At 38.4% G+C, this 26123-nt stretch overlaps 1 protein-coding gene across 4 annotated transcripts in view; it reads right to left on the minus strand.

Moving 5' to 3' along the window:
* The window catches only part of MPP7 (MAGUK p55 scaffold protein 7), a 149586-nt gene that overhangs the window by 84606 nt on the left and 38857 nt on the right, over positions 1 to 26123 (minus strand). For all 4 annotated transcript variants that reach the window (XM_071805267.1, XM_071805266.1, XM_065831336.2 and 1 more), the window contains exons 3-4: positions 24869 to 25035; positions 10592 to 10710 (exon numbers count right to left, since the gene is read on the minus strand). In XM_071805267.1, coding sequence (XP_071661368.1) covers positions 10592 to 10710; positions 24869 to 24905 — 156 coding nt within the window. In that variant the 5' untranslated portion in view covers positions 24906 to 25035. The remainder of the gene's footprint in view (positions 1 to 10591; positions 10711 to 24868; positions 25036 to 26123) is intronic.

Below are 26123 nucleotides of genomic sequence, written 5' to 3' on the forward strand. Positions count from 1 at the left end.
AACAACTTCAGGTCAGACATCTATGAAACCGGGTGAACATAAAGGCAGCAGGAAGGAAATCAGAAGAAAAACAACCTAAAATTGAAGGGGAGAGCACAAAGTGCTAGCATCGGCCTAGCATTCTCTGAAACAAACAGTTCTGAAGCAAAAACGTGTTCCTGCTGACCAGCAGATGCATAAAGAGGGATGTCCTGATGCAGCCGGTACAGTGCGTGAAAGTACAGATAATAACAAATGGAATTCAGAAATCAAAATTAATTATTTTATTCCTTTGCATCAATAATATTGGTGGTTGCATGTCTGTGTGTGTGAGATCCAAGTCCAGAATCTGATGAGAGCAGGATGTATTTGTGTTTCCCTAACAAATTTAATTGTGTGTACTTTGCTAGCAATCTTTAATCTGGAGCAGCCAGCAAGTAAGAGGAGACCCATTTCTGGAAGGGCTCAAGTCTTAAACAGTGGCTGGGTAAAGGGCCTGGGCTTTAGGCTTGGCTATTCAGTCGCATTTAGAGCCCGTGCTGGTATCTGAGAAATCTGTAAACATTGTTCTACTTAGAAATCTGGAAAGTGAAGGTGTGTGTGTTTTCAGTGGTGAACTTCAGCCCTGATCAGCTGGAGAGGAGAAATGGGACCAGGCTCTCTGCTTGTTTTTTGGTGCTTACATGGGCAGAAGCACCGCTCTGCCTGTGGAAACCTTCCTGGCCAGCTGGGCTAGTGGCACAAGCACTCAGCATCGCTGCTGGTCAGACTTGCAAACGGGAACACAGGGGCCACATCCATCTCTCAGTGCACCTGACCAGCTGCTGCAGCTGAGACAGAGCAGTCCTCACGTCCTGGCGTCAGCTGCACTCTCAGAACACCCTTCAACTCTACCACTGATGGAGTATAAAAGATTATATCTCTCATCTAGTTTGCACGTAATGAAATAGCATAACTTTGCACATACATGCAAACTAGGTGAAAGTAATGTTTTCCCTAGGAATTTATATGGCCACATCAGCATGGCACACAAATATCATTTTATGCAGTTACTGTCTTATTTCCTGCGATGGACAAGGAATTAATCCCATTTTTATTTAGTAGACACGAAATAGAGGCAGCCTGCAGACATACAGGGGAGGAGACTCTGAGGGAAAAACTGTGTCTTAGTAAGAAAAATGGAGGGTAAGAAGACAGCTACAAAGCACAGGACCATAACGTATGCGTGTGCAACCCTAAATGGCCCACTGAGGCACCACTGCTTTTTGAAAACAAATCCAAGACAGCTCTAACTTTAGACAATTCAATGATTTAAAAACTGCTGCTACAGGAAAGTTTTTTATACCACAGGTCGCTTGAAGTGGTTCAGCTAGAGCAAGAAAGCACGAAACCATCCCTCTGTAGCACAGAAACGGACCGTGCCACCATTCTGAAGATGCTGCGTCAATCTGTACATTTAGGTTTTGCTATTGCATTGAAGGCACAGTGAAGTTACAGCAATTGCCCATTGTAAATTACTCATCCTTGACTTGCAGAGACAGCAAAGTCTTATGCTGTGCATGTTTTTAAATCATATTTCTTCAGCACCTCATGGGTTGCTGTGCAGTGCCCTGCACCACACAGGTAGCACCGGTGTGTTAAGCACTCATGCGCTGCATCTCACAACTTAATGTAACTTAGATTTGAAGTGAACTTCTACAGACATCACCACACCTGCAAAGAGAGCACTGGATTCCACAAAGATACACAGAAACAACCATTAGAGAAAAGCCTGTGCTTAAAAGAGCACTGCTGTACAAACGATGCTACCTGTAAGCCTAATGAAATAGCGCACACAGCGTACTACGTTGTGCTCTTCTTCCAAAGCTTTAAAAAGGAGATGACTGAAAAAAAGTTTTTAAAAAGGCACTTAAGGCAGCAAAAAATAGAGAAAAGTAATGAGGCACAGAAAAACAAAAGTTGAGTAAAAACTGTGTGTATACCTGCATTTCATACACAGCAGGAAAGACAGTGAGGATGTGTGCAGTATTACACATATTACTGAACACTACAAATTGACTTCATGAGGATTAGCTAGAGAATGGATACAACCAAGATTTCCAAAAAGAAGGAAAGTTAATGTAAGCAGTAACAAAACCTGCTGGGAGGAAACACAGTCAGGCATTTTTGCTAAATCTTACTTTTAAGGTTTTTATTAAATCTTATTGTATCAGTTTCCATGCTTCAGAAGGATTTTATAGCTATCACATCACATCCTTCTTAACTCTTACAATGTTTTTGCACTGCAGAGCCTTGTTTGGGTAGTTATGACTTTCTGTTCTTAAAAGGAAAACAGTCCAAGACAGTAACAAAAAAATTGGTTTAAACACTCTCTCACATGTTCTGCCACAGAACTTCTGGTCCAAGGGAAAAGAACACTGTAGAAAAACAGTTTAAAATTACATTATCCTTGGATGTCTTGAATTTATCAGACTACTATTACTGAGCAGCTTATGAGACCTTTGTTTGGCCTCAGTTTCACAGACCAAAAATGTATTACTTTGGCTGAATAAATACTGTACAAGCTCCATAAGATAAGAAAAATCTGTGTATGAGCATAGATTTGGGTTCTGAAACTCCTCTTCAAACTGCTGCACCGGTTTTGTCACCAGGCTAGTACATTGCCCCCTTGGTAACAATGAAATTACAAATTATTTGTCTTAGAAGGATTGATTTACTTCTTTTATGTCCAGTACATTTTGGCTGGATTTCTGCTACTCTTTGGAGGTTTCCCAGCAGAAACTTTAAATCAATTACCCCTGATCCAAAAAAATGCCTCTGTCTGGATTTTAACCCAAACCCAAAGTTTTTTGACATTCCAAAGCACTGATTTATTCACAAGTTTCAAGTAATAGTCATAGACCAACACTTCACACCTCTGATTTAATAAGCTTATCTGCCTTATTTTTCACTTCAGAAGTCTGTGGGTACACCATACATGTAGAGACTTCTGATACCAACCCAACTTCTACAGCTTTTATGAGACTAAACTGCCAACAAAACAATTTAATTGATACTTTGGAAATTGATATTTTCTTATTATTATTTTTAACATAGGAGGAGTTGATGACAGGAACAGGACTTCCTTAGAAAGATCTAGATGAAAATCTACAAGTGCCTATTACTAAACACACTAGCAACTCTGATGTAGAAACTGCAAGATGCTAAAGATATTGAATGTCCAAACTTCTGACAAAGAAATTAACACTACTTATCCAGTTAAACTTCTACCAAAAAGTACGAAATAAAAACATATGAAAAAAATACAAAAAGCATTTACCACAGAAGAACCCATTCAACAGACTTCAGGACTAAACAATTACTTATGTCCACTAGCTGTCTGTTTCCTAGTTAACTATCTACTAGCTACAACTATATGTTTTTAGTTGAACCATCACATAGGATCCATATTTCACAACTGCACTAACCCATCCATTTGGCACTAACTCAAGGTGCATTTTCTTACAACCGAGGTTACACCATCCAAAGCTACACCTAACCACTTTTTCAATGAATTGGAGGTGCGTTTTTTCACTTTATTAAAGGCACAAATAAGCACAGACATGGATGTGCGAACACACATGGCAAAACAACTTTGTCTTTACTCAGAAAAGAAACACAGTAAACCTGTTACATTTTATAATATGTGGGAAGTTGGGGAGTTTAACTATGATTTCCAACAGGAATCCATATTTATTTTGCTTATTTTTGCCCAGTTATTGCCTGATGTACTGCATTTATATACAATAAAAGCAAAACAAGTCAAAGGGTTCAAGACACACATCCCCAACCAGAACTCCCCCACCTCAACAAGAGAAGCAACCATTCACCCAATAGCTAGCTACCTTTTCCCTAATGTTTCAATGAAAACAATATCAGCCTGAATAAAATAAAGATCCTGTACTATTTTCTATAAATCTTCAATTACCTTATTTTGATTAATCTGATCACTGTTCCCATGGAAATTAAGCTTAAAGGCAGCTGACAGCCTCCAGCTAAGAGTGATCTCTTCCAGTTTTCAGTTGCTGGCTATTGAGCAAGCCTCAAAAAAAAAAAAACTTTGGCTTAAAAAGTAACACTCTAAATTTATGTGGCATTTCATAAGGAATAACACCTTGCATTACACTTTTTTTTGAATGCAAGAATTTTAATGGAAGCAAAACGACTCATTGCTTCAGTGGTAATTACTCCAAATACAAATGCAAAGTATTGTCAGTCATCAACAGGCTTTCTTACAGAGTATTATTTTTCCAATCATTTTCATCTTTAGGTAAGCAGAAAGCATGTGGCAAATTTATATTTCAGTGTATGAATTAGATCATTACCTACAAATGCTTTGGATAAGAAGAGTACAGAAATGCTTGCACCCTCCCATGTATATTCTGTACGTACAACCCAAGCAAGAAGCTTCAAAAATTAACCGGAGATCAAGTTGCTTCTCCATACAATGAGCAAAAAGAAAACCCTTAAATTTCTTCCATGCAGTTTTTGTATTTCTTTGCAGATTTGGTAGCCAAATACTGCCCATATATACCTTACTGCTACATAGTTCCATAGGACTGAAAACTTTGTGCAGCGTGTGTTTTGCCAACAGGACTCGAGGCAAGGCTGGCCCGTGCCTCTTTCTACAAGAGACACTTGCTGAACAAGGACAACCTTACAAAAATCAACATTTCCTTGATCTATGAAGAGCTAGATTTAAAGAAAGACAAACAGCTGCCACCTATTATCTAGTATATCAATATTAATGAATTCAACTATAGTAAATTCCTTCTCCCCTTGCCAGAAATAGTAAAAGTTTTCGGACCAGCACAAGGGACCACATCTGTGCGATGTTTGGACAGTCTGCATTACAAGAGCGATCACTTTACTCTTGCCATGGCTGGGCTTTGCAAGCTTTCTCTGACCGAAAGATGTAAACTATAACGTAAGAAGCAACTTTGCTTGATTCTCCTCTAGAGCATGAAGAACAATTCTTTTTCATTGGTTGTGGAGTGCTGCTGGCTGCCAACCACCACACTCACACCTCCTCCTCCTCCAGATGGCCAGGTGGTAAATGCTTACTCACATTGCCTTCTCCTTCATTTTTCCCATCTCCAAAGCAAACAGCACTTCAGACCTTCACATGGATTTACTGAACTGCAGCCTATTCCCTTTACCGGCGAGGCACAGCTTTTTAAAAATAAATACGGTTGAGAACTCAGCAGTAAAGAACCTTAAGGACTTCAAGCACCAAAGCAACGTTTTAGTGAATGAGCTATCAGTTTCAATAATTCCACCCACTCCAAGGTGGTCCATACATCTCTCCAACTCTCCAGTGCTTTCCCCCCAAACCACAACACACCCACTCTGTTAGATCTAAGATTAGGTGCTACCTATGGTCTACCAAAGCCCAGTCCCACTTTCCAGGCTTGCTGTTCTTGACTAGTGCAGCTGCTCTGAGGTGGCTGGTTTGGTCTGCCCTGAAATCAGAAACTGCTCTTACCATTCTCTTAACAGTTGCAAACACACTAGCCATCAAAATTCCCTCACAAACACACCCTGCTCTCTCCATCTTCTATAAAACATAACAGCAGAGTTCTTCCGATCTGCAGAAAACACAGTTCCAACATTAAGTTATGAAGACTGTATGAATATTAGTTCTAGAGAAAGTACACAGAAGAACAAAGTAATGAGAAAGTAAATAAGTTGTCTATGTTCAGCTGATGTTTGAATATCAGCTCCAAACCTGAAATGCAGAAGCAGTCAACACTATCAGGCTGCCATGGAGCCAACCGCATCTCAGTAAAATCTCCAACCTTCATTCTATATCATTTGTGTCATGCTCAGGTCTTACACTACCTAATACATCCTCCTCAGCCACCATCACCCTCCCAGTCCTTTGCCACATACACAGGTACCACTCCCTCCACCTATGGCTCATCCCTGTCAAAGTTGAGAACAAGTTGTCACCCACGACTCATCAGAACAACTCTCATGATCTGACATCCTTTTCCTCTAGGTTCTTTCAGGAAGAAGATCCCAATGTGTGGATGCTTGAGCTGGTGTCCTGGCAGGAGCACTCGCCATTCATGTGCACAACATGGGAGGTGACCACACACGGCACAGGAGGTGACCACACACGCTCGGTGCAGCCACACCTGGGCGGTGGCTGCAGAACATCGCAGGGCAGGGGAAGCTGCACCATACGACCCCTCCACAAGTGCCAAAAGAATCTGCACAGCTCTCATGGAGTTTGTGTGTAAAGCTCTGGGTAAAAACTGTAAGTGTATAAGCTTGCCCATGAACTAGGCCTGTACCAGTCCAGACCAAAGATTTAGCCCATCATCTGCAGAGTGTTGATTTTATTACTGTAAACGTGTCAAATCAAGCCCTTCTGCTTTGCCCTATTCAGCTCACTTTTTGTAAATGTTATCTTTATTTTTCTCATTCCCAGCAAAGTAACCACAGTAGACTGAAAGCATCTGCATTCACATATTGAAAAATATGAGTCTTCACACTTAAAATTTCCAATACTTCTATACCACAATTATTGTAAAATTTGGGCTACGCAATCCTATGATTCAATTTACATGCCAAAGAAATTACACCAGGATAAACGTGACTATTTTATTTCAGAAAATTTGTTAGCCATTGACATGGACAAACATTAGCTCATACAAAACAATTTCTCAGAACTTCAAGTCAAGTCATATCCAGGTGAAACTAATAGAAAATTAGCACAAACTAAGGCTTTGCAGGGCCAGCTACCAAAATGCTATGCAGTTATAATAAAATCAGACTAGATTCACAAAATATTCCTTATTTTGCAGTAGTTATTTTCTTTTCCAGTGCCATATATACTGCTTTTTGGATGTACCAACTCTTCCCTATCAAGAGGAACAGCAACACCACTTGCTGTGGCTTCTTTTGCATAACGCAAAGTACAGTACTGGCTAAAGATCTGTGCAAGTTCTGAGCTGGCCAAAACCAACCAGTAAACACCCACTGGTTAAGAAATACTTTAATAGCAGCACAACAAATAAGCTTACTCAATTCTTTAGCATTACATCCACAACCGGAAATGTTTAAGGAGACAGGGAAGTAGGAGCTTCATCCTGGAGCTAAACAGACAAACAGTAAAACACATGTCCGGCGCACTAACAGCAAGCAAACACACAAGGAAATTCTTGCAGCTCCTCTAAAAATAAGCTAAAAGTGTAATTTGAACAGATATTTATTTATTCCTTCTGTTCCTCTAAAGAAAGAAAAAAAAAAAACAACAAACAACAGCAGAGCATGTGTGTACTATTTCAGGTTTCAGCTACGTTCATGTTCATAATTACCCTGAAGGATCATCTCTTCACATTTCTTTTCTATAAATCTCTACAGAATTACTGTAGAGGTTTCTGCTATATAAAAAGTCATCAGATGTCTGAAGATTTTTTGGTAGAACTTAAAGAGATTCCTGTAATAAGACAAGGAAATAACAAATTGAGGGAAGCAGACACAAATTTTAAACATTCACTATCTAGAGCCAGTTCTCTCTTCCAAACTGTCAACAACAGTTGTGGGTTCCCTCTTCTTTGCACTTTGCAAACTAAGATCTAATCAACAGATTCCTTTAGAAAAGGGACAGCAAGAACAGTTGCATCAGTTTTTGCTGGTTTTACTTACTACAATAGGAATGTTCTGTAGGGAACAATCCAGTATTTGCAGGGGAATGGGCCGGATGATCTAACACAACTTTTCCATTTCTGACTTCTTAGAACAGTTTAGGCTGATCCAAGTTCACAAAGAGATTTCTGTCCAACAATGAATGAACAGAACTCCAAGACAAGGTTTGGGGCTTTTTATTTTTCTTTTTTCTTTCTTTTCAATATTAGGAGAGCCAGAACAGGAAACTGTATGCCATAGTACACAACAATACAGAAAAGACTATGATAATTAAATACCCATAAACTTAAAATATCTGTAGAAAAAATAGTTCATTTTACACTTACACCTTTCAATCAATATGGAGCATTTTATCCATTTTATAACTTAGGAAAAACCCCTCTTCTAATATTTGAAATTATTAAGCAGCAAGGTAACAAGATCAGTGAAGAATTTTTTTAAGCAGTGTGTCTATCTTAAATAGAAGAAAAATACTGCCTAATTAGTAGTATACTCATGCTCATTTTCTTCCAAAATCAACACATACCAGGATCGCAACATCCTTGGTTTTAAACTAGTACTTTTTTATTATTATTACAAAATACCTGTCATCATTTTCTGCTTGAGGAGTTAAAAACATTTGTCTTTTGCAAGTACAGTTGACTTTAAGAAGTTATTGCTAGGAAAAACAGTCTATCAAAAAAGACACCAGAACCCAGAAAGAAAGATTTGGCACTTGTCGAGCCTTGTAACAGGGAAAAACTATGGCAGATGGGGTTCTTCCCTCTGCTCTTACAGCTCTCTTCCAAAAAGGCTATGGACTGCCTTCTCTGAAACTCAATAGGATCCTTCTAAATCCTTCTAAAAAGGTCAAACAAATACCATGAGTTTCAGATACTACTAATCCCATCTTGAGGCAGGGATATGAACCACATAACCTTTTGAAAGCTCTTCATGCCCTTCTTTGCATACCTGAACTTCAGAGAAATCAAAACGTGAGGTTTGGTAGCCTGTGATATGCACTGGGTCAGACCAGGTGCTCCTAATATTCTCAATCCTTATAAATAAAAAACTTTATATTTTGAATGAAATTAGTATTGCATATTAAAGAAGCGCAACTGGTAATAAACATTAAAGATAAAGCTTCAAGAATTAAATCTATTTTAAGATAGTGTGAGACTTAATAGGACATTAAAAGAACCAATTTACAGGGTCAGAGTTACATGCACGTTTAATACTTTGACCTAAAGCATACAAGATAAATAATAAAGATGGTTGGAACACTTCAGTGCCCTCTTGTTGTAACTGCAATAAAATGACCATTCGCTGATCCCCAAAATTGTGTCTGCCTGAAGAAAGCTTCCTCATTAGCTGTTTTTTTGTCAAAACCAGAAGAACCAACCCACCCTGCAATCAGAAGAAGCTTGATGCCCATGGCAAACAATCAGGAGAGCCAGCAGGAGAAACAACAACTCCAAATGGAGAGTTTACTCATGGTGAGCAAAGCAGTTACTCTCGTGCTCTCTTTGCCTTCTTTTTGGGGGAACGGGCAACAGAGAGCAAGTGAAGGAGTTTGAAAAGGTTTAGGATTTGCCTCAACAGAAAATTAGAGCAAGTGTTGAAATGTCAATGTTTCACAGATCCATGCTCATTTTCTAGCCAGCCTTCTTTAATTCCCAATCCAGAAATAAAACTAATTTAGCAACTGACCTAACACTTTGCTTAGATGCACAGCGCTGTCAGCTCGTATTAGAGAGACGACCAGCGATCCCCTTGCAGCGACCTTCTGAGCCACCTGAGTGAGGAGTCTGGGACTCACCACACCTCAGAAAATGCCATGAAATTCTTCAGGCAAGCAAGTATTGCCAAGCACTCTTCCCGCTTTGTTCCTTTTGTGCATCAACCACCAGAAAGTACTTATGTTTAGTTTTATATGTAAATTCTCAGCTATTTTGAAAATCATTTTGGCCAAGTATCAACATTATTACATCTTTTCCCGGAATAAGATAGCTGAAAGAAATGGAAAAAGGTGACTCTTTCAAACCTACCTCAAAATAATCCCAATTTTAAGATTCCTCTAGATCAGTAACTGAGAAGGGTAACAAATTCTGCTCAATGATGTGCGAGTCTGGACATGTTCACAGCCTGGGTTACTACCACCTACTGACTCATTTGAGAGCTCAGAATTTCCTTCCAGTTTGAATTAGCTATGTAGTAGAGACTGAAGACATTATACCATTTTGTAGGAGTGGAACATTTCTAACCAGCTGATTCATCCCAATTTTCGGCTATAGGTAATTTTAACATTATCAAGGTAGCTCTGCATAGTCCTATGGCATGCTTTGATTTCTTGTTGCTGAACATTTTCATTGCAGGATGCTTTACTGAAGTATTCTTCCAAACTTATTTTAGGTCGTACTTTAGTCCAAAATATTTATGTGCAAAACACAATTTTCAATGGAGGCAAGCCAATAAAAGAAACAGCTTACTAGAATTTCAGTTGACTTTGTTAAAGGAAATTATTTTAAATTAATGTGGCTACTGAACTGTTGCCATACTTGACCTCAGAAAATATATTCCTTCTAATTTTTGCTGTGAACATTTATTTATTTAAGCTAAACTCCAGGTCTTGAATGTTGACCATAAAGAAGTCTCAGATTTCCTGCTACTATTTTGTACTCTTTTTTTCTAAACAAGGGCAAACAACATATGTTTGCTGCATTAGTATTACACTGCCAAAACATCACTCTTAAATGAAATCATCTATGTATTTTTGGTAGAATCTTATTTAACAACTTCCACCCCTGACAGAAACAGAGTTAAAACAAGGCTGGTTTGTTTTCACTGAGTAACAGTTTGTCACCAGTTTACTAGATGGCGCTCAAAACATTTTTCCATATGCTCTTCTCAAAGAAAATCTGACTTAAATGTGGTTTACCTTCACCAGTGAATGAAGGCTCTTTTCACCAAACATATCCCAGAGGAAGGTCAGGTCTTCCTGGCTGTCCACATGTGGCTGCAGCTGGGCTGGCAATGCAGCCAGCAGCTCGTACAGACCTATAAAATGAAAATAAAACACAATCTGTAATCTAGGGGTGATCTCATTAATTTCACTTAACAGTTCTGTGTAATTGGCTGCCTGGATCATGTCATTTTAACTGAATAGGGAGTCTGGAGTAGCCAGCATAACATTAACTTGTACAACCAAAAGAAATATTTTTAAAAACTAAGAAGCAAGTACTAGCAATGTACTTTTTACCTTGTCACAGTTGTCAAGCTTCTACATCCATATATATTTACACAAGGTTATGCAGAAAATTCATAAAGGTTTTGAAAAAAGGACATAACCAGAAAAAAACATACATTCCTTTTCTTAATCGTTATTCCATTTCCCTTGATGTTAGCCAAAGAGTGAAATGAGTCATGAATAGGAAAAACTTCCTTAAAAGAACAGAAACTGGATAGGGTGGTCCATTAAAAAAAGGTTCGTGGTTTCTCTAAATATTTCTTACTAATATATTGCTTAATATTTTTTTTATCCCGTGTTCAGTAGGAATCCACGGCAAGACAAGAGGAACCACTCTGTTTTGCAGGGCTAAACCTTAAAAAACAAAACCAACGCAGCTTTCCCAGACACACAGAGAAATATTTCGGTAACGTTTTTAATGTGCAGGTATTTGAGATTCTCCGTAGGGTTAAAGCAATTGCTGTTCCCGGTTATTTGTGGCACACCTCAGCAGCGGTCTCGGAGGGGCAGACAGTAGCACACTGTTCCACAGTAGCACGCAGCATAAAATATCCATCATGCACACAGGCCATCAAACTGCTGTCCAAGAAACGCAGCAACAGTGTTTGCAGCAGCTCTCTTTGGGGAGGTGACCTGGCATGAGTTGATATCAATTCATAGCACATGTTTAATTTTCCAGTGGGATTACTTGGGGTAAAAAGGACAAAATGCCTTTTTCTCCTGTCTGCTGTCTACAAAAACACCAACAGTCTCCTGGGATCCAAGATACACGGTCCCGCTATTATTTTTAGTCTGAGTAAGTGCTGCTGTTCATCACAAGGACAGATTTACAAGAGATTCTACTGGTAGAGAACACTGTTGTAAGTTATAGGTTACCTATCATTATTATGCATATTATCTCCCTAAAACTTAGAATTCAGAATATTTACTAGTAAACATAATTTCACAGCCTTTCAAGGCACTATATATCTCTTTCAAAACTACGTTGAGTATCTTCAGGATCTGATTACTTATCATTTTCATCTTTTTACTGCCTTTCAGTAAAATATTCTGGAAAAAAAAGCACCTTCCAAATATATTCTTGTTGTGGTCCAAGCATTTTTTGGTGGTTGACATTAATTTCTCTTAGAATCTTGCTTGTATTTAAAACTGCTCCTGTTAATGCTTCAGAAATACTACAAGAAGTGGGTATAACTCAAACCACTACAATTTTACATGGGTAGGTAAAGAACACTGTGCCTTGTCTATTGAGACACAGACAGTGACGGCACTGACACACAGAGAAGAGACATTTGAACGGGACTCTTCACTCCAACCTTGCAGAACTTCAGCATTTAGCAAAAATGGTTATTTTTATCATGCAATTCATGCTTCAAAAACATTTTCATTCAGAAAATTAAAAAATTTCTTTATAGTCAGCCTCATCTTTCTGCACATTGCCACTACTGTTACCGCAAATACATTTATTTGAGAATAACCTGAAGGTTGTTAAAAAGTTGAATAGAAATTTAATGTAATCTTACACTGTGGTGTAGCCGCTTAGGAACTATTCACGTGTACCATTCAGAAGAAAGAAAATATTAACTTTAGCTACTCCCTTCAAATAGGAGATGCACAACAGAATAAGCTTTTTTTATCCTTGATCCAGCAGATCTGCTTAAATTTCACATATGAACAACTATAAAACTCTTCTATCCTTGTAACTATTGTTCCTCAAAGCTTTCGTAATTAAGTCCCCAGGGAAAATAAAATGAAAGTCCATGTTTCTTGATTGATTAGCTGTTACAGCAGTGACACAGGGTGAGACTGAATCTGCTTATAATGAGACTTAGGCTTCCTGCACAGAACTCCCAGAGGAAAACACCGCCCGCCAGCACCTCAGGAGTGATGGACCTTGTGGCTGTTTACGCACAGAGAAGTTTCCATGTCCCACCCAAAGGTGTCTGTGGGCTTCACTTGATCATACAGCCCTGAACTGCCCCTTCTAGGGAAATGAGTGTCTACATCCCTAGTGTGCTACTCCATCGAGAGCGATGCACGCAATCTGTGCAGCTCTCCTGGGGAAGCGAAGAAAATTCAACAGGTGCAGACTGGTTTTCTCCAACCCTATGGCTATGTCTGTGCTGTGGCCTGGCTTTGGCTCCACAGTCCAGTGTTCACAGCTTTCACAGAATAACAGAACAGTTGGGGTTGGAAGGGACTTCTGGACAACATCTAGACCAACCCACCTGCTAAAGCAGGTTCACCAGAGCAGATCACACAGGAATGTGTCCAGGCAGGTTTTGAATGTCTCCAGAGATGAGACTCCACAACATCTCTGGGCAGCCTGCTCCAGTGCTCTGGCACCCCCAAGGTAAAGAAGTTTCTCCTCATATTCAGATGGAACCTCCCATGCTTCAGTCTGTGCCCATTGCCCCTCATCCTATTATTGGGCACCACTGAAAGGAATCTGGTCCCATTCTCTTGACACCCACCCTGGAGATATTTATAAGCATAAATAAGAAAATCAGGATCCAGCTCTTCTCCGTGGCAGCAGAACCAGAGGATGACTCTGCCCAGCATACTGGAGAACACCACACTCCCACTTCTCAGACTCCTCTTGAAACTGAGCACTAGGTATCCAGGAACAAAAAAACCTCAAACGCAAAATCAGACAGAAGGACAACTCAGGGTATTCAGTTGGGAAAAACATAAGACAAAGATCTAGAATATGTCCAAAGTTAAAACTGCATAATTCCAGATCACCTGACTCAGCTACAGCCTCCTTCTAAACAGAAGGTTATGGCAGCAGAAGATGCTAGCACCTCTAAAGGTTTACATTCTGTCCTGGTTTCAGCTGGGATAGAGCTGGTTTTCTTCCTAGTGGCTGGTGTGGTGCGTGTTTTGGATTTAGGATAACGTGGATAACACACTGATGTTTCAGTTGTTGCTAGAAAGTCATGGATTTTTCAGCTTCCCACACTGTGCCAGGTGCATGAGAACCTGGAAGAGGGCACAGCCAGGACAACTGGCCAAGGGGATATCGAATACCATGTGATGTCATGTTTAGTATATATTTAGGGGGAAGAAGGAGGAAGGTGGGGGCAACACGCTTGGAGCAGTAGCATTTGTGTTCCCAAGTAACTGTTCCGTGTGATGGAGCCCACCTTTCCTGGAGATGGCTGAACACCTGCCTGCCCATGGGCTGTAGTGAATGAATTCCTTGTTTTGCTTTGCTTGTGATTGCAGCTTTTGCTTTACCTATTAAACTATGTTTATCTCAACCCACGAGTTTTCTCACTTTTACCCTTCCAATTCTCTCCCTCAGCTCAGCGGGGGAGAGTGAGCGAGAGGCTGCGTGGAGCGAGATGCTGCCCAGGGTTAAACTACCATAGCTTTACAGACAGGCTCTCCTTTTTTCTTGTTACTTCTGTGGCGCCCAGTACCATGGAATTCAAACTTTTCAAATGGGCATTCACATTTTTGCATATGAAGAACACCACTATGTGGTTCTGCACAAATACGCCTCCAACTAAAATGCTGTGTAATTAAGAGATAACTAAAATGCAAAGTGTTGTTCTTATTCATTGCAGTGTGAAGAAACAGTGAAAGTTATGGTTGGCATAGGACTTTACCAGCAAATTGGATTTAAAAGAAAGTGCTTTTGTGATATGGACAGGGACAAAACAATTTGTCAACTTACTGTAAACTAGTAATGAAGCTGAAAGAACCACATTGGCAACTACACATTGGCATGATTTAAATTACCAGAACTGATAACCTGTCAAATCCATCTTTCCAACATGTGAAGGGCTCAAATGTCTTCAAAAATTAACTTTCAGAAAGGACATAGTTATACCCTCTATATTCAGGTGAAATGTTTTGTAAATTAAAAATGCATGTTCGTCATGTAAGCAATGGAATGCGATGTATCTCTGCACCCCAGCGCTGAATGCTACCATTGTAGCCATGTGGCTACCAAAGCCTCAGTTGTTCTATTGCTCTCTCAATTTGATGTTTCTCTTGAAGTCCCACCTCCTTGAGTCATATGACATACATGGACCTTCCATTAAAGAAGCTATTTTACATAACTTTTTGTGGGCATCTTTCCAAAAAACGTATCTATAAGTTGTGTTTAAAAAAAAATCCTGGTGTTTTTAATGCCTGATGTTGGCAACACTGTAAAGGCCCTTGCAAAATAAAATTTGCTTTTTTTATACACACTGTTGTTATTCTATTCAGGTTTTTGTATTTTTTTAGTCTGGTTTGCCTAAATTTAACCAGCTTTTATATTTAAAGGAATCATATGCCCACTGGGATTTTCTAGTATCAAAATACTTCAGGTGTCAAAATTCAGTAAAGTAAACATGACTTACATAGGAAAAACTCATTTACTCCAATTTTTAAGAGCAGATGATTTATTTAAACGTCTCAGAAGACCTAAGCATACATTAAAAAAAAAAAATAACCATGAGCTTAAACATGGAGTTGTAAGACTATTTTGCAGTTATAAGAGAAGTCCGGTGAGTCCTACAACTTGGGGGAAAACAAACAAGCAAAAAACTCCACCAAACCACAAACAACAACAACACAGATAAAAACCCCCATACCACACGCAGGAAAAAACCCCAAAATAAATCACAAACAAAAACCCAGATCACAATGTAATCATCATCCCTGGACATTCTCAAATCATTGAAACAGAGGAGGAAAAAGGGTTCTTTCTAGATAAAATAAGGTCACATAATCCAGTGGCAGTAATAAGAGTCAGTTCCAGATAAACAAGAGACCTCCTAGTTTTAGATACTAGCATGCTGCTATTTGTATTCAAGTTATTCAAATTAAGTACAGTATTAACACTTATGTGAACTAAGTAAAAGCCTGTAGCATGGAAATACTAATAAAAGAGACAAGCATTGCACATAGGAATGCTATAAAACCCTTGTAAGTGTGGAAAGGGGGGAGGCTGATTTAAGGTACTTATATAGTCTATTAAATCTGATTACCTGATTCAAGAATAAAGAAATTTAGAAGTAATAAATTAATATTGGACATACAATACACTTTTCATTAAATTTAGTTCAGCCAAGGAAAGTGACACAGGCAATTAAAAACCAATGACTCGATAACCTTGCCTACATAAATAGCCCATTTAAGCTATACACATGTAGATAAATACACACACATAATCTAAAATTAAAATTTACAACAGCTTGTCATGGACAGAGAAACTACGCTGAAGATTTTGGACTTATTGCAAGAGCAAGAAAGATAAAATGGCTGCAGAATAAGGCTTGTAGCATTCTGCCAGCTTGGACGAAGGAAATAATTTCAAGGGAAAAATCCAGCTATGTTTGAAAACACAGCACTGTCCCTGCTTAAAAAGGTAATAAATACATTTCAGTTTGTTCTTTTAACGCACTTAAGCGGTTCCTGTCTTCAGAATATCTTCAGCTTTTCCTAAACTTAATTAGTACAATTTAGTTTTATTCGATCGGAAGAACAGAGCGTACAACAGCAGCAATTCCAATTCTAAAATGCATAAGCTACATTTGCACATGCAACAAGATTTAAGACTAAGCAGCAACGGAAAGCTTTTAAATCAGAAACAACGGGACCTAAAGAATTTTTCCAGTTCTAGAAAATTGCTTCCTTCGTAGTGTTATATTCTATAGAAGACTGCTTGTTCCTAGGAGGAGAATAAATGGCTAAGCAATTGATGAAAGTGTTCCCGTACTGAACCACTCACACTGCAGATTCCAGATGCTCTACATTCTTGACATCAGAATGGAAAAATTTACTGTTAGTCTAGAGAAATTTAATATCACCATTCTTGTCATATCCTTCATAGCTTCATTATTAGGACAAGTCTGTGGAAGCTATAAACTAGTGCTAAATGATAAAAAATATGGTCTCTGCGTTCCATCACACTTGCATATTACAAGAAAACACCAACTTTGTTTTGGTTAGCGTAAGGAAAGAAACGGGGACAAATGGATGTGCATGTACTTTTGTATGTTAATTAATTTCCTGAATTAGCATTCTGGACAATGATGCCAGACATCGAATCAAAAATTTTTACAGTAACTGAGGGATAATAAACACTAAAGAACATATATCTAAGCCCAGAACAACACTGTAAAACTTTATTGTATTAATAAAAAGGGACACACCAACCTTTAAATTTTCCACTTTGTCAAAGGTAAAATAATCAGCACCATTTGCTGCCATTTATAACAAGCTGACATTTTTTCACATTTGAACTGTATTTTACAGTTCTATAAAGGCTCAGACAACACTTGCCTTACACAAAAGCAAACAGCACTGCAGTAGAAACACTCCTCCTGACATCCATGCTGCTGCGTATTAAAATCACTCACTAACACCAAATACTGAAAATTATTTCATTCTGAAATCTGAGATGAGTATTCATGAACAGGTTCAAATAAAAACATATGGAGTACACATATGCTTTAGGACAGACATACTGCACCATCCTATCAGGCTCCAGTTGTAAAAAGACCGCTATGCGCTCAATTTTATGTGCTACAAATAGTTCTTTTTTTATGTTCTCTTAGGTTATACCACCAAATATATGGGCTTCCTGACACTGCAAAAAGTTAAAGACTAGCAATTCTTCGTTGCAGAACTAGAGTGATTAACTCATTCCAGCATGTACCTTTTTTAATTTTGCAGTTTAGTATTAAAAAATAAACTAATGTGATATTTCAAGGTACTGAATAATGAGTAACTAGATAATCATGATATGCAAGTGATCAGTATCTTTGATAAAGTATTTGTTTTGGTTTATTTGCTAATTCACAAAACAAAGTCAAATGCTGAAATCCTTACAAATGGCACAGCAACAGAAATATCAACATTTTGGATTTTTCCTAATGGAAACAAGAATTTTGCTGTAGTGTCCCTCAAAGAACAAGACTACACACTCACTAAGGGCAATACAGTCTTTGAACTGTATCTAATTTTTATTACTTTAAGCTACAGTAATCTGTTAACCCACCTTAAAACAACATTATGACAGAAAATGTTGAAAGCGAGCAACCATTTAAGCCCATCACTTAAAAAATATTTTTTCCTTCAAACTAGAAAGTCTTTAATTTTGGAACTTGGCTCCGGGAGCTAAAGAATCCGCAGTTGTTTGAAACAGTTATTGGTCTTTTAGGATTTGTCTCAACATGTGTATTTCAGATTAGCATACCACATACCATTACATTCTGATGCGAGTTAAACAGTTGATCCCTATTTCCATTCACACAGGGCGAGACTGTTGCTGCAGAGCTCTTGTTTGTACCTCTCATCAAAGCCTCTTCAAAATTGAAACCCCTCAAAATGTAGTTACTAGACATTGTGTCAACAAGGATACTTTGAAACTTCATTAAATATACTTCCATGAGTATTCAAAAGCTCTCCTATTATCTGCAAGAATAACACATAGATAAAACTGACCTGAAGTGAGCTATCAAGTGTAAATTAATAAGCAGCCTGTGGAAAGCTCATACAAAGATCTGACGTTCGTACTTTTTTCAAAACCTCTTGGCTCCTCCACCGAAGCCTGCATACTATGACACCTTGAATAACCTCAACTAATTGACTGGTCCTTTGTACAGACATCAGCTTGGCAAGTCTTTGTTATTTCTATCTAAATCTTCAGCAACGCTAGAGGAGGCAACAGCAAGTGCCTGGCAGGCAGTCAGGAAAGAGCCGTTCCAGCACTAGAATGTCACTGGGCAAACTCACCATGTTTAACTCATTAGTCACCAGTTGCAAGGTTAAAAGACTTGGCACTGGGGAGGGGTGGCAAGGAGTACTATATGTGCCATTTTACATCTGCAGAAGGATAACACAATATCTCATTAAGAGACCGAATAAAGATTTGCAACAGCAGAAGCCAAGACTATTTCAACTCAGTTGTGCCTAAAACTATGGGAGACACCATCTGATTACCAGGTATCTCAACCTTTCATATTTTGTCTTGAGAACAGAAGAAAAAGTCCTGCAATCCTAGGCAGTACTGATGTCCAAAACCATGCCACTGTATTATTTCAGCGTTGTGATTCACTGTATGACTGAGTTGAAAGTTTAACACTCAAAACAAGTTATGCCATTATACCCATCAGTCATACATGCATACACGTACAGTTGATATCCAAGTCTATAGTTATATAGGAATATACGAGAGAGAGAAGTACATCATTTTATCTCAAAAGTTTAGAAAATTCAACTATTAATTGGATTGGTTTGGGTTGGTTGGGTTGGTTGGGGTATTCTTGTTGGTTGGTTGTTTGCTCGGTTTTGTTTTTGTTGGTTTGCTTTGGGGGTTGTTTGTTTGGTTTGGGGTTTTGGTTTTGTTTGGTTTATGGTTGTTTGCTTGGTTGGTATGTTTTTTAAACCAATATGTTATTCTAAAAGCAAAATCATGTTTGAACCCCTGTGTTCCACAAAAGGCAACTAACAGCTAGCAGTGCAGCTTCACTGTCTCTTAGTAGTACTGAATTTCTTTCAGATTAACAGCTTCAGTTTTATTAAATCAGCCAATACTTGATGTGATGTTGGGCTGAGAAGCCACAGAACCTTTCATGCGACAGTAAATGCAGACGATACACGCGCTCACGATCTCCCCTGGACGCTGGCACAGCTACACACGAGTGCAGTCTGCCCCGGGCACAGCACAGCTGGCATCGCCGCCAACTGCCAACCACTCGTGTACTTACAGCTTTAGGTCCAACAAACGTAGCTATACATTTAAGCCTCTGCTTAGAAACAATACAGGCTCTCGTACTTTCAAATTGACCACAAAACTACACGTTGCTCACAGAAGAAAAAAAAAAGTAAAAATTGTTTCTGCTGCCAGTTCTTTTTAATTTAAATTTGCGTCCAAGAACTGTAACAGTTTTAAAGAGTTTACCATCAGTAAATATAAATGCACACATTTTCTGATTCCACACTGCTGAATCAGTCTAGTATAACATAAAATATTAACCCAAAACAGAAGTTTAGAGCAATTTCATTCTACTTTCAACAAGTTTTCCAACAGTCACCATAAAGATGTTGATACCAAAATAAATATTCTTTCCAACACCAGCAAGTTATACTTTTAAAAATTAAATCTGATAGCAATTAACGCTAGCCATACACCTCATACTTTCCCAAATCTTTCATATTAACATTAGCCTATAAGCCATTTAATGCCTCTGGCAGCTGAGGATGGGGCGAATTCAAGAATGCACGGTAAAATATTAGCTGAATTTATTAATTTAGCATAAATTTTGCCTCAGTAGCATATCGGTTTTCATGAAAATCTAGCCATATTGTGCATTTCAACGTGGTGAGAAATTTAAGTAGCCTTGAAGGGAGGCTGCGGCCGAAGGCACTGACACGCTCCACCTGCGGGGACACCGCTGCCCGAGCCCTGAGCAGCCAGCGCAGGAGCAGCGAGCCCAGGGGAGCCCGGGGAAGCCAAGGGGAGCCCGGGGTTCCCCTCCTGCATCTCCCACGTCCAGGGGAGCAGAAGCCGTTTGGACCAGGATCTCATTGTCTGCACAGCTTTGCCCTGGCAGCCTCTGACGGAACAGCTTCTCCCAGAAATCTTTCCTTCATCACTCTCCTAAATTCCCTTTCCCTTCATCTCATAACAATGAACCCAGATCTTTGGCCACCATGTCATACTATTACTTTTTTAAAACCAGCTCCAAAAATACAATTCCCTGATTTTTATCTCCTTTCCCCTTCTGAAGGTGAGTTTAAAAGGCTAAAATCTTTAGCTTCTTCAGCTTAATTTGTCCTTCCTCCCCTACAAATGTTTCTGATGTCCCCCACTCAGCCAACCATTCAGCTTTTTCTTCTTGTTACTACTGCTTCTGTATTTTTCTCTCTACCTTTTCATCCTTTTCATTATCAAACATTCTTAGAAAAGATCTGTTGAAACTGGCAAGCTGATTAAAATGCATTAGTAGCAAATAAAGGGAAGTCATCCATATGAAAACAGTAAAAGCAAGGATAGCAGCTTTTGGTGTTCAGATGATTTTAAAATTGTCTTTGAACTTCACACTGCTTGCAGTGGTCTCAGTCTACTGGGAGGTAATCCATAGGGACTATGGAGCTATCGTATCAAAACAATATTCCAGCAAAATATTTCTACCAGCATACAGTATATATCAACAGCATGCAGCTTCAAAGAATGAGAACTCAAAAAGGAAGAAACATCACAGAATGCACCTAAAATGCAGTTTGGAAAAGTATCCAACATTTAGAACAAATTTCATATCCTCCTTTCGTATTATTACAAAACTGAGAAGAAAACACTAAAACAGGCAATATTTTAAAGGCTACGTGAACTTACAATTTGGTGAGTAATGTGTTGTGTTTTTCCGATTTAAATAACTAACATGTATTCAGTTTTATGGGCTTGTAATACTGAAAAGGCTCCACTATCTGGCAGGGTATTAGCTCCTATATGTACTCAAGAAGACACTAATGTAAACCCTGCACATTTTTTCTTTCTATAATTTACAATATTCAAATTCAAGAACTGCTTCTGACTTTCATTATATTTAAGCAATTTCACACAGTTTTACTTGGTGGCCAAACTTGGCCCATAAACGTGATTTTACTGCTGACAATACATGAATCAAAAACACGAAGTCTGCTTTGCACATTCATGCGCTAGTTTTCAAGGACAGACAGAAAGGCATTTTTAAACTTGTCAGCTGAGCGAGCCTGATATAGGGCTGAGACGAAAGAAATCCGTAACAGTTTTACGATGTTTTTCACACTAAAACAACACTTAAAGCATAATGATGTCATGTTGGCTCCACCAAAGCCAACAACAAAGCTGCCATCAACTACTGTAAAGCCAGGACTGCAAACTTAAATCTTCCTAAATATATCAGATAAGTGGATGCCAGATCTTGCAGATTTGCTTTACCTGCAAAAGTGCAAGTCTTCTTGCTCAGTCTTCAAACTCTATTTGATGGGTTTGCACACAGAGCTCACGCAGACTTTTGCAACACAGAAAATATTTAAAGCCTCGGATGCAGCCTGAGGCAGGAGCTCAGCCTTCTGTCCAAGACAGTGGCTTTAAGCTATCTTTGACCTGACACTGAGAGAACTATAAACCTTAAGGAAGGAGCAGGATCATGCACACATTCTAAACAACACATATCCTTTAGTATTATTATTATATAAAAATGGGGTTTCTATATGGTCAATGGAGAGTGAAAGAAAGAAGCATGTGCACACATAAGACTTCCTCCTCTGTCTTAAGAAGCCAGATCACACTGGTAAGGTACAAGATAAATTTCAAAGTCACTTGATGAACCTAAATTAATTAAAACAAATGTTTTAAACAAAAGATTGCAAATATCGTAAATATTTTATCATAGTTTAAAGTCTGGTAAATGCCTCTCAAAACAGATGTAAGCTCCATGTTCAGGAGAATATCTACAGGTTAAAACATGGTATAACAAAAGCATGTATGTGAAGGAAGCAGCCGCAAGGACATGGTGACATCCCTAATAAAGTCTGTCGACAAAGTAAAAGCAATGCAAAATTAACTCAAGTAGGTCAACCTTTAGTCTGATCTAATGTGACTGATCATGAACACTGTCCTGATTTTTACAGTGGTCTGATGAAGAGACTACATAAAAAAAATTTAAATCATCAATGATTCCATGTTAGTGCCCGAGTTTCCAATAGTCCATGACTTGGCAACATTCCGATACGCACAGATGATGCACTTCCAGTCACTAGCCCTCGGTGAATTCTTTCACTGATTTTCAAATCCAGGTTTACTTTACTGCACCAGGATATCAGACACAAAAACGAGTTAGGTTGGGGTTTTGTTTGAATGTGTTCATAAAACAGAGTCTTAGCAGACAGACTAAATGAAGTTGCGTCCCTACCCTAGAGATGCAGTTTTGTTAGGTCCCCATAAGTGACTTGCTGACACCCCTGTATCCCAGCCAGTCCTCTCACGGACCAGAGCACCTCCAGGTCGTTACAGGCCACACCACCAGTTTAGGCCGGCAGCACAAGAGAAAAACTGGTCTGTCCACCAATGAACAACAGAGGTAAGATTGTAATACAGGTAGTGTCCAATCAGGACAGAAAGCAGTTTGATGTAATCATCCAAAAAATACTTAAATACCTATAATCTCCATCAGGAAATACCATAAAGAAAGTGGAAAAAATAAATACTGCTCTTTTCCATCCAAATGCAATTTTTTCTTTAAAGAAGCAATTTATATCTTGCAGCAGAAAACAAGTTGAACTCAATGAGCAGTATTATTTAACAGCAAGATATTAATGGTGCGTACCATATTTTACTACAGATTTCCTGGGAGACTGGAGACAATTGAGCTTTATCACACACAATTATTAAAGGTGTATTTGGAACATCATAGATATTAAATAGCACCATGATTAGAGACATTTTAACACATGTTATTTTAAAATTAGGATTTTTTTTTTCCCCCACTTCTTGAAGCCCTTTTCTTTCTTTATTCAGAGAGTATGTCCATGACACTTACTTTTGGACATGTGAACATTCTTAAAACAATAAAACAAGCAAAATCGTCAGCATCAGGCAGCAATCACATCCCCCTGCTGTTCATCTCAACATGTTCTTGAGACTTTGAAAATGTCAGAAAGCATTTGGCCAACTACTTAAAAAAATAAGGCGAGTTTTGGAAGGACACAAAAGGTTGCGTGATAAAGAAAGCAAAGATCCAGAGTGGAAAATCAGCCCAACTAGACCCTGGCAAATATTCCAAAATTCAACTTCAGCATACTAAACAGTTTCAATTGCACTTATTTACATGGGGGAAAGGGGAGAAAAGAAAGGTATGTGGAGGGGTAGGGTTTGGCAAGATCAGTCAAATCCCTTTAACACTGGAATAGGGAGACCAAAAAAAAGCAAATAAAAACAAACACAACCCTCCCTCTCCATGGTAATAAATAAAGAGCCACACCCAACTCTAAAGAGTAATCATTTCATCTAAGAGAAATTTTACATGGACCTGAAGTGTGGGGGAAAAGGGGGAAAAAAAAAAATCACTGTGCCATACAGTCTATTTAAAATAGGAATCAAACACAGTTCCTTATATATGTATTTTTTCTGGATTCCTGACCTGAAATCTCCCTCTTTGTTTTGAAAAGCCTGCTGTTACTTCTTGTGCATAAAACTATGTGATCTAAAATAACAAGCACACGGGTGGAAAGCAGGGATCTTTGTACTGTAACCTCAGCCAGGTCACCTATTCACCAAATATCTAACCTTGAGCAAAAATACTAACTTTAATTGTCCCTAAAACAGAGACAAAAATACTGTCAAACAGAGAGAATGTACATATAACAGCTAGATGAGATTTAACCTTTGAATATAACCTAATATTGCGACAAAGAAGGTGAAAACTACAGAAAGCTGCAGATCTGCCCTCCCACCGTCTGCAGTCACTGACAGGACCTGGAGCAAGGGAAGGAAGAGAACTCGAGACAGGATTTTTCTTCTCCCAATTTGTTAAAGAAGTGTCAAAACTAAATAGTCTGTGTTCAGAAATAACTCCACTGATAACCATAACTCACAGAGGGGATAGTCTAGACTGCTGCAAATATCAAGGCATGTATGATATCATCTTTTTTTTTTTCCTCCTCCTTTTTCAAGTTAACATTGTAGGAACCATGCTGAGGTGAATTCAAATTCTTCAGATCCATATATAATATCTGTTTGGAGTTGTTCTTTTTTGGGGGCTTGGGATGGTGTGGAAGATGATGGTGATGGGACATTTAAAAATGATTTTGTTTTACCTGTGGTGTGTCATATCTAAATTAATTCTAGGTTACATTTAAAGTCTGTTAAGCGTCTGTTGGGACTATAATTAATTATCTTACTTGATGAATTCTTGAAATAGAGACCGTAGACTTAACAAATAAGATCTGGAGGAAACATGCAGTCCTCCTTGGCTTGCGTACCTGTGTCACTTCCAGATCCAGTTGATAACGCTGGCATGATTTAGTCTGCAGAGTATCACGCACGAACGTCAGACCAACACTCTGCAGCCAAAAGGCAGAAGTTAATTTCAGTTTAAGTGCTTGCAGCCAAGTTGTCTACGAAGATTTATGCTATCTCCCAGTTTCTCCTAGAAAGAACAGAAACACAGTTTTACAATTAAGAATATTGTTAGACTGTAAATTACTGCAGTTTACCAAATTCAATAATTATCACAAAACAAGCTTTCGATTTAAGACTCTCAAAACAAAGCGCTTTGCATTTATTTATGACTGTTAAGATTTTTTTTCCCCAAGTAAAACAAGTTTCATTTTATTCAGTCTAGCCTGTAATCCCATTCTGCTGTAAAAATAATTTAACACATTTCTCTCATGTAAATTATACTATTTAACTCTAGCATGTCAGGTATTTCGGGAAATAAAGTCTAGGGTTATTTTATTAAAACTGTGAATAATTTCAGTCACTCAAACTTTGCTACTACTTATCCCGGAAAAAAAATTGCTGACTAGCATAGTAATTTATTCAGTATTTCTACTTAAGCTCCTTTCAATTGTTTGCAGTTCATTTAAGATCTGACATGCACTTTTTATTTGTAACCTGGAAATATAAGATGATTTTTAACTGAAGTTGTAAAAAAGCAGAACTAAGGTAAACAGCAGTTTGATTCGCGGAGCTGATGGAGCCATTACCATGCAGACCATGTAAGGAATTTTTCTGTAATTCATTACTACAAAGTCAGTATTTTTTTTAAGGCATATTTTTAAATAATTGCTCAGGCCTACCAATACTAAATTTCGGGTCCTTATTTTAACCAGTTCTTGAGGAAAATTCAGAGCAAATGTAACAATAGTAAAAACCAATTTCAAATATAAATGAACGTATTTAAATTCAGATATGTTAAAATATAAAACTGGAACACAAACTTATGAAAAGAAATTTGGGGTTAAGACTGGACACACTAATAGCAAGGCAGGGGCTGATGTGTTTGCAGGGAGAAGGAAGGGAGAGGGGAAAGGAGAAGCTAACAGAAAACAAGGGTTTTCTCTAGATTTCATTAAAGAAAAGGGATCCTCGAAGAAAGCAGCATAGTTCTGCTATAGCATAAGAAAATAACTAGAAGAGCATTTTGCTGCTGCTGTTACTGGTTTGTTTTTTGTTGGAATTTGTTGGGTTTTTTTTAAAAAAACACCCCACATTCATATTAATCAGAATGACTTT

Source organism: Patagioenas fasciata, chromosome 2, assembly GCF_037038585.1.
Source record: "Patagioenas fasciata isolate bPatFas1 chromosome 2, bPatFas1.hap1, whole genome shotgun sequence".
NCBI classification, from domain to species: domain Eukaryota; kingdom Metazoa; phylum Chordata; class Aves; order Columbiformes; family Columbidae; genus Patagioenas; species Patagioenas fasciata.